At 40.5% G+C, this 9329-nt stretch overlaps 1 protein-coding gene across 2 annotated transcripts in view; it reads right to left on the reverse strand.

The window, feature by feature from the left end:
• afap1 (actin filament associated protein 1) overlaps nucleotides 1–9329 on the reverse strand; it is a 265294-nt gene that overhangs the window by 106451 nt on the left and 149514 nt on the right. For both annotated transcript variants that reach the window (XM_048604679.1, XM_048604669.1), the window contains exon 4: nucleotides 8339–8450. In XM_048604679.1, coding sequence (XP_048460636.1) covers nucleotides 8339–8450 — 112 coding nt within the window. The remainder of the gene's footprint in view (nucleotides 1–8338; nucleotides 8451–9329) is intronic.

The raw sequence follows: 9329 nt of genomic DNA on the forward strand, positions 1-9329 counted from the left end.
AACGAACACAGAAGGAAGAACGAACACAGAAGGAAGAACGAACACAGCACAGGAACAGGCCCTTCGACCCTCTAAGCCTGCGCCGACACATTTTGCCCTTCCATACTAAAACTAAAAAACTGTCTTCACTTACAGGATCCATAACCTTCTATTCCCTTCCTATTTGTGTATTTGTTCAGCTGCTTGTAGAATGTTGCTACTGTGTCTGCTTCCACCACCTCCTCTGGCAACGCATACCAGGCACTCCCCACCTTTTGTGGAAAAACTTGGCTTGCACATCTCTTTTAAACTTCCCCACTTGCATCTTGAACCTGTGTCCCCTAGTAATTGACCCCTCCACCCTGCCTCATACTTTCCACTCTGTCCATACCATTCACAATCTTATAAACATCTATGCGGTCACCCCTCAACCTCCTGCATTCCAGTGAAAACAAAATCAGTCTATCCAACCTTACTTCATAGCTAAAATCCCCCATACCAGGCAACATCCTGGTAAACCTTTTCTGTACCCTCTCCAAAGCATCCACTTCCTTCTGCTAGTGTGGTGACTAGAACTGTACGCAATACTCCAAGTGTGGCCTAACTAAAGTTCTATAAAGCTGCTGCACAACTTGTCTAACCTTGTACTCAATGCCCCTTCCAATGAAGGTAAGCATGCCATAGGCCTTTTTTACTACTGTACCTGCGCTGCCACTTTCAGTGATCTATGGACCTGCACACCCAGATCCCTCTGCATATCAATACTCCTAAGGATTCTGTCATTCACTGTATAATTTCTACCTGTCCTTCATCTTCCAAAATGCACCACCTCACATTTGTCCGGTTTAATATCCACCTGCCATTTCTTTGACCATGCCTCTAACTGACGTATATGCTGCTGTATCCTCTGACAATCCTCCTCACTATCCGCAACTCCAATCTTTGTAATATCCGCATGCTTACTAATTAGACCAGCTACATTCTCCTCCAAACCATTTTATGTAGACAAAAAGAGCAGAGGTCCCAGCACTTATCTCTGTGGAACACCACTAGTCACAACCTCCATTCTGAATGCTTTCAGAATGGAGGTTGTGACTAGTGGTGTTCCACAGGGATAACTGCTGCCCTCTGTCTCCTATGACTAAGCTAGTTCTGCATCTGTCTTGCCAGCTCACCCCTGACAGCATGTGACTTTAACTTTTGTACCAGTCCGCCATGAGGGATCTTGTCCCAGGTTTTACTGAAGTCCATATAGAGAACATTAGCAGCTTTTACCTCATCAATCTTCTTCGTCATCTCCTCAAAAAACTCAATCAAGTTAGTGTGGGACAACCTCTCCCACATAAAACTATGTGGTCTATCACTAATAAGTCCATTTGCTTCTAAATGCATATAGACCTTCTCCCCCATAATCTTTTCCAATAATTTCCTACCACCAACAAGAGACTCACAGGCCTGTAATTTCCTGGATGATCCCGTGTTACCCTTCTTAAACAATGGGACAACATTAGCTATTCTCCAGTCCTCTGGGACCTCACCTGCGGCCAAAGAGGATACAAAGATGTCTGTCAATGAAGTCTTGCTGATACTATCATGGACAGATGCATCTGCAGCTGGCTGATTGGTAAGGATGAGGTCAAGTGTGTTATTCCCTCTTGTTGCTCCCTCACCACCTGCTGCAGACCCAGTCTAGCAGCTGTGTACATTAGGACCTACCAGTTCGATCAGTAGTACTGCTGCCCAGCCACTCTTGGTGGTGGTCATTGAAATCCCATCTGGTTCCTTAATGTTCTTTAAGGAAGGAAATCAGCTATCATTACCAAGTTGGGCCTGTATGCGATTCATGACCCTGAGCAATGTATGTGGCACCTGCTGCCTTTTGGGATGGGCAATATAATGCTAGCTTTGCCAGCTATGTCCACCTCCTGTAAATTAATGAAAAAGCAGCAGGAAAGACAATAGAAACTATATTTTGACCTCTCAATGTGTTCTATCGACAGAAAACGTGTAGCTCGTCTTTTTATGGACTTCAAAGATTTGAAAGGAGATCAAACCTATTAAATTACATACAGGATTATTAATACAGGAATGCTCAACATATTTGACTTAAAATTCTCTGACATACTCTATTATATATACACTTTGTTACATTTCCAATCGATATGGTCACTTGATACAAAAGTTAACCCAAGTTCAATCATTCATGGTAGATATGCAGATAGAAAGCGAATTAATCCAACTAGAAAGTTAAATTGCAAATAAATCATCTCACATGACCATAACACGAATTCGGAGCAAGAGTAGGCCATTTGGCCTCTTCAGCCCATTCCATTATTCAATAAGATCATGAGTAATCTTAACGTGATCTCGACACCATTTTCTTGCCTAGTCCTGAAACCTTAGTTTCTTGACTGATATCATAATCAATCTGCCTTAAAAATGTTAAATGAGCCTGTCTCCATCACTCTCTGGGAAACAAAGTTCCACAGACTCAAACGTCAAAAACAATTCTCATGACCTATGCCTCAAATGGGGGTGTGCTCTTATTTTTCAATTGTAACCCCCCTTTTTGGGAGGGGTTCCAGCATCCATCTTGTCAGGACCATAAATGTTTCAATAAGATCTCCTCTTATCTGTTCTGAAGTCCAATGGATACAGACCCAAACTTTATATGTAGGTTAACCCCTTTATCTCATGAATCGGTTAACTAAATCTTTTCAACACTGCCTCGAAAGTTATTATGTCCTTTCTCAAATAAGGCAGCCAAACCTGTACACAATTATACAGATCTTTTCTCATCAGGGCCCTGTACAACTGTAGAAAAACATTCCAACTTTTATAGAACACAAATCCAGAAATAGCTGGAGAAACTCAGCAAATCTGGCAGCATCAGTTGAGAGAAAACTGATAACATTTTGAATGCAGTGATCCTTCTTCAGAACTCAACTTGCAGGCCAACGTGTATGTTCCATTCTCCTATAATATACAATATTACAATAAGCCTCAGCATTAAACTTCCTCCTTTCCTTGCCACAATGGATGGGTGTGTGTTAAAGTTTAAAAATGTTAAACAGAGCGTGAAAGTGATCTATTGCGTGTTGGTTCAAAGTTTGTACAGTGCTTGTGTACTGCATGGAAATGCAGAAGACTGAAAATTGAGAACTTGATTAAAATATACTGATTGCCCTATGAAATTGCTGAGCTCGGGAAACACTGCAGATTCAAGAGGGGAGGAAGCTGCCAGCTCAGCAAGGTAAGTATCTTTACAACACTTTTTCAGGGTTCAGGAAAACCTTTGGTTCTCCCTCTGCCACCCAATGCTTCTCTCAATTCTTTTGTATTTGCTTTTGGGATGGGAACATCATTAGCTGGGCCTGATTGCACTTGAGGTGGGGGCTAGGTTTCGACAGGGTGGTAGTGATGTGCTACATTCAGGCATTCTGAAAAGAAACTGTTGTTGTTAATCACTGGGCACAACAAAAGTATTTTCAAGATATCTGGCACACTGCCTCACAAAAAAATCCATCAATTTAAACACACTTTCCACAGACTGCCGAGGTCACAACTAATGCAATTCCACTGCATATGCACAAAGCTGGAACATTTTCAATGTACAGTTATTACTCTTTTTCCTCTATTTCAGATCTTAAGCCCTGATGAATAGTGGTTTGACTGGGGATTGGGTGGAGCATCAGGGTCCCATGCCCAACAGAGACACCTGTTGGAGGCATGTAATCCATGGGTGAAGATACTGTAAGGCCATAAGGTATAGGAACAGGATTAGGCCATTCGGCCCATTAAGTCTGCTCCATCATTCAATCAAGGCTGATATGTTTCTCAACCCTGTACTCCTGCCTTCTCCCTGTAACCTTTGACCCCCTTTCTAATCAAGAACCTATCTCTGTCTTAACTACAATCTAAAACTTGACCTTGACAGCCTTTTGTGTCAATGCATTCCACAGATTCATTACCCTCTGGCTGAAGAAGTTCCTCTTCATCTCAGATCTAAAGGGTCATCCCTTCATTCTGAGGCAGTGCCCTCAGGTCATAGTCTCTCCTTCTAGTGGAAACATCTTCTCCATGTCCACGCTATCCAGGTCTCTCAGTATTCTGTAAGTTTCAATGAGATTTCTCCTCATCCTTCTAAACTCTAAGTACATACCCAGAGTCCTCGATTGCTCTTTACATAGCCAGCCCTTCATCCCCAGGAACATTCTGGTAAAACTCCACTGGATCCCCTCCAAGGCCAGCACATCATTCCTTAGATATGGGCCTAAAACTGCTCACAATATTCCAAATGTGATCTGACCAGAACCTTATATAACTTCAGCAGTAGATCTCTGCCCTTGTATTATTGTCCTCTTAAAATGAATGCTATTTCATTTGCCTTCCTAAATGCCAAATGAACTTGCACATTAACCTTAAGAGAATCCTGAACTAGGACTCCTCAGACCCTTTGTTTCTGAAGCCTTTCCCTATTTTGAAAATAGTCTATACCTCTATTCCTCCTTTCAGAGTGTATAACCTCATTTTTCCATGTTGTATTCCATCAGCTACTTCTCTACCCACTTTCCTAGCCTGTCCAAGTTCTCTGCAGTCTCTCTGCTTCCTCAACACCACCTGCCCCTTCATCTATCTTTATGTCATCTGCAAACTTAGTAACAGTGCTCTCAGTTCCTTCATCCAAACCATTAATGCATTTTTTGAATAGTTGTGGTCCTAACATGGACCCCTGGGGAACTCCACTGGCCACTGGCTTCCATCTTCAAAGAGATGCCTTTATCCCCAATCTCTGCCTTCTGCCAGTCAGTCAATTCTCTATCCAGGCCAGTAGCTTGCCCTAACACCATGGGTTCATGTCTTATTTAGCAGCCTCCCGTGCACCAACTTGTCAAAGGACTTCTGGAAATCCAAATAGATCACATACACTGGCTGTTTTTTGTCTAATGTATTTGTTACCACATTGAAGAATCCTAGCAGATCCGTCAGGCATGACCTCCCCTTGAAAAAGCCCTATTTTACCATGCACTTCCAAGTATTCTGCAATCTCATCCTTAATACTGGGCTATAAACTTTACCAATGACATAGGTCAGGCTAAAACAGGACTGTTACATTAGTCATTTTCCAGTCCTCTGGGACCCTCCCTGACTCCAGGTGATTCCTGAAAGATCACCAACAATGCCTGTACAATCTCTTTAGCTACTTCCTTCAGAATTCTGGGGTGTAATTCTTCTGGTCTGAAAGGTTTACCCACCTTCAGACCTTTCAGCTTCCCCAGCACCTTCTCCTTAATGATGGCCACAACATTCACCTCCGCCTCCAACTCTCTTGGAGTTCTGGCATGCTGCTGGTGTCTTCCACTGTGAAGAATTATGTAAAATGCCTATTCAGTTCCTCCACCGTTTCTTTGTTCTCCATTACTACTTCTCCAGCAGTGGAAGGTCCATCTTATTTTTTTTAGATATCTAAAAACAAAACTCTTGCAATCTTCTTTGATATTACTAGCTAGCTTACCCTCATATTTCAGCTTCTTCTCCCTTTATTGCTTTTTCTGATATCCTCTGCTGGTTTTTAAGAGGTTTCCCAATCGTCTGGCTTCCCAGCTACCTTAAATTTACCTGCCTTAAATACAGGCACCTTAAACCCCCTTACAGGGCCCTCCCTGTTTGGTCCAGCTAAATCCATCCACACTCTATTCCATCTTCATTGCTGATTCTCTGCCTAGGATGTACTGCAGTACTGGCACAGGCCTCTGCACTCCAATGACCCCGTAGCATTCAGAGTATTGGATATTCAAGTATTGGACAATCTGTAAACATGAAGTCATCCAAAATCCGCTGTCCATATGTATTGTGCATTAAGTTTTATTTTTCTATCACTCCTGTACTTGTGGATCTGCACAGGCTCCCAATCAAACAAGATTTCATTATTGTACCCAAATCACTCCATGATTTGTCCTGAATATCTATTATTTCCTGCAACTCACAACTCTGAGATACCTGCACTCCTCTACCACAGGCTTTTCTGCATACCCTATTTTAATTGCTCCAGCAATATCTAGGGCCCAAGCTTTGAAATACCTTCCTTGCACTCTCCACCACACATTCCTCCTCAAACCTTCTTTTTACCAAGGTTTTGATCATCAGACTTAATATTTCCATTTGTGGCTCAGTGTCATATTTAATTTCCGAATACTTTTGTGATGTGCTTGTGATGTTTTCCTGTGATAGACACAGAACATAAATAAAAGCTGTTAATGTTGACGCATATGGATCTGAGCTATCCCTACATTTTTGTGAAACATGTTGAATCATCTTTGTTACATTTCCACTCCGGTCTCCTCCCTCATCTTTTTCCAGTTTGTTGATGACTGCATTGTTCCATTTTAGCTCTTGCTGTGAACAGAAGCATTTCAGCTACTTTGCTTCCCACCCTCCTCTTCATATCATCTATGCCCGACTCTTCATTTCACTTCCTTGATTTCACTGTCTCTAGTATTGGCAAGAGATTATCAGCCAATATCCAGGATAAATCCACAGGCTCCAAATGTCACCTCAACTGCACTTTCTCTTCTGCTTCCTACAAGAACTATTCTACACTTAGTTGTCCTGCCTCTGTCACAATCAAAAATTTACAACACAGCATTTTCAATGTGTTGTCCTCTTTCCTTGATGGAAAATGTCACTCGTAGACTCCTCCCCTCACCTGTGGTTCACAGAACAACCAAATGTGTCCTTTCCATTTCCTGCTCCTCTGCTCCGACTCCTTCTATCCTCCTCCCAGAATCACAACAGGATTCTCCTTGTTGTCACTTTCTAGCCACCCCAATTCACATCAAAGTTGTCATCCTCCACCATTCAGTGCAATGTCACTACTAAACACTTACTCCCTTCACTTTTCTTTCAGCAGTTACAGGGATTGTTTCCTTTGCAATGCCCTAGTTCACTCCTCTACCCTCCAACAACAGTACCTGTTCTAAAGCACTTTCGCATACAAGCACAGGACATGCAACCCCTGGTCTTTTACATCCTGTCTTTGCACTGTCCAAGATTTTAAATATACCTTTCAATGGAAACAGTGTTTCACTTATACTTCTTTCAATTTAGCATACTTCTGCTTTTGCTTCTCAGTGCATTCTTTTCTACTCTGCTTTGGGGAACACTTAATTTCAGTTCACATGACCCCAGGTTTTCAATTGTCGGCCTTTTAGCTAGCTGCTTCATTCCCACTCTGACTTCAGCCTTCTTATGCTGTTCCAATGAAGTTCAAAATAAACCAGAGAGTCATCTTTTGATTTGCCATTTACAATCCTGCCAACTCAATGCTGCCTTAAATGAATTCAAATCAATGTCTGTTCTCAAATTTGTTTTCAAATGGCAGCTGTAATGATTCAACACGTTTTCATGAACACTTACTCTCCATGAATTTTTCATTTCTTTACTTGTCTCATTAAGGTTCAGATTGCCATGAAGGACTCTCCTTTTTCAACCTCTCCCCTTGCTTAAGGTTTAACCCTCAGGTTAAACCACCACCAGTCGTCTCTCTCTAATGAGAGAGAGAGCGCAGCCCTATGGTCTGGTAAGACTACTGCAACTTTATTTTTATCCGTTAACACCCCACATCCATCTTTCAGCAAAACCTCTTTTGTCATCACTTCTCCAGCCATCCACCCTATCACAGACCTTTCCTTTTAATTTTGTCCTTGCCTCTACCTTCTCCCTGCCTCTGCACTTGTTTTACACCTGTTATATTCCTAACTCCACACATTTCTGCTTCTCTCTTTGCAGATGCTACCAGATGTACTGAGTATTTCCGAAACATTCTGATTTTAGATTTCTAGAATCCACAGTATTTTTCTCTAGCAATTTTTATTTTTACATTGTCAAAATTAATATCTTCATAAACATTCTATTTACATTTTGAAATCACTCAGTGACTATTTCAGTTTTTACGGAACTGTTTTGTAGAGTTAATTGTTGTTCTATAGTTGTGAACTTTGCAAAACAAGAATCATTTAGGTGCGATGGGATAATGATTTTTACACAACATCCAACAATATCAGATTGATCATATTCTAATCTCTGTATTTTTAGAAAATACTGTTCTTTTTTGTTCATTCTTTAGAAAAAACCTCATGGAAACAAAAGCATTTCTGCACCATATGCAAGACTCAAATGTTCACGAAAAATGTTATGCCTTGTTCTCCAATATTCACATGTGCATTTGTGCTAGAATGCCACTGCACAATTTTTAAGGGTATACAGAATAAATGTTTCCATATTCAATCCTCAAAGGATTAAACAAAGTATTTGAGAAAATAAATGTTTCTCTTGACACCTCACAGTAATGGATATTTACCTCGAGAAGTGATGTATTCTGGAGCTTTTCCTGGACTCAATGGCACCGCTTCCTCATAATAGCCTTCAGGCAAGGAAGACGTTGGCAGAGGTGGTGGACTGTTTTCTAATGGCTGAAAGACACAGAACACTGTTATTAAACATGTTTCCATCAATCTCTTGCCATTCATTAAATACTGCTGAAATGTCTTCCCACAGAATATAAAGTATAGAGAAAACTAGCTTCTCAAAAGCACATTTACAATTATTTGTTGAACTCAGTTCAACTATCCTTGGATTACTGTGAAATATGAATTGCTTAAACCTGAATCAACAATTTTGTCCAAAAACCTCAGAAAGAGATAGGTCTATGACTTTGAATGTTCTCCTGTCATCTCCATCTGCCAATTAATTTTTTTACTTGAATGCTCAAGTGTAAAAAACTAAGCAAAGGTGAGAAAACAGGCAAGGAGCTTAAATTTATGAACAAAGGCTAACCTTGCAAATTAAACATGTAACATATTGTATTCACCAAAGTTAAGGAAGTGAGAAAGTGATTGATTTTACATATGGTTGCACTGGAAGAAGAAATTGAGTTTTTAATATTTTCAAATTTCACTTCAAATTTACAAAATGAAAACTTATTTTTGAAACTTGGTTTTATCCTAATTAATTGCTTTATTTCTGCTCTTCCATTAGATTTGCTTCGCACTAGTCATATTACCAAGACAGACTAGGCGACAAATGCAAATACCGCTCACAATATTTGTACATTTCAATATCACTATTATAGTTACATTTGTCTCCTTTCTCCACAAAGCTGTATTGACATTAGAGTCATAGAAGATGCGTGTTTTAGGGTGGAAGATAGGAGATTAAACAACTAAAAGAATGATGGTGTAAGGAAAAGGGGATGGTCATGAAACAAGTAAAAAAAGGTAAACTTGAAAAGAGGTATTGATCATAATCTGAAACTGTTGAATTCACTCTATAGCTTAATAAAAACTGAAAGA

This window comes from Rhincodon typus, chromosome 1, assembly GCF_021869965.1.
Source record: "Rhincodon typus isolate 14 chromosome 1, sRhiTyp1.1, whole genome shotgun sequence".
Lineage (NCBI taxonomy): Eukaryota > Metazoa > Chordata > Chondrichthyes > Orectolobiformes > Rhincodontidae > Rhincodon > Rhincodon typus.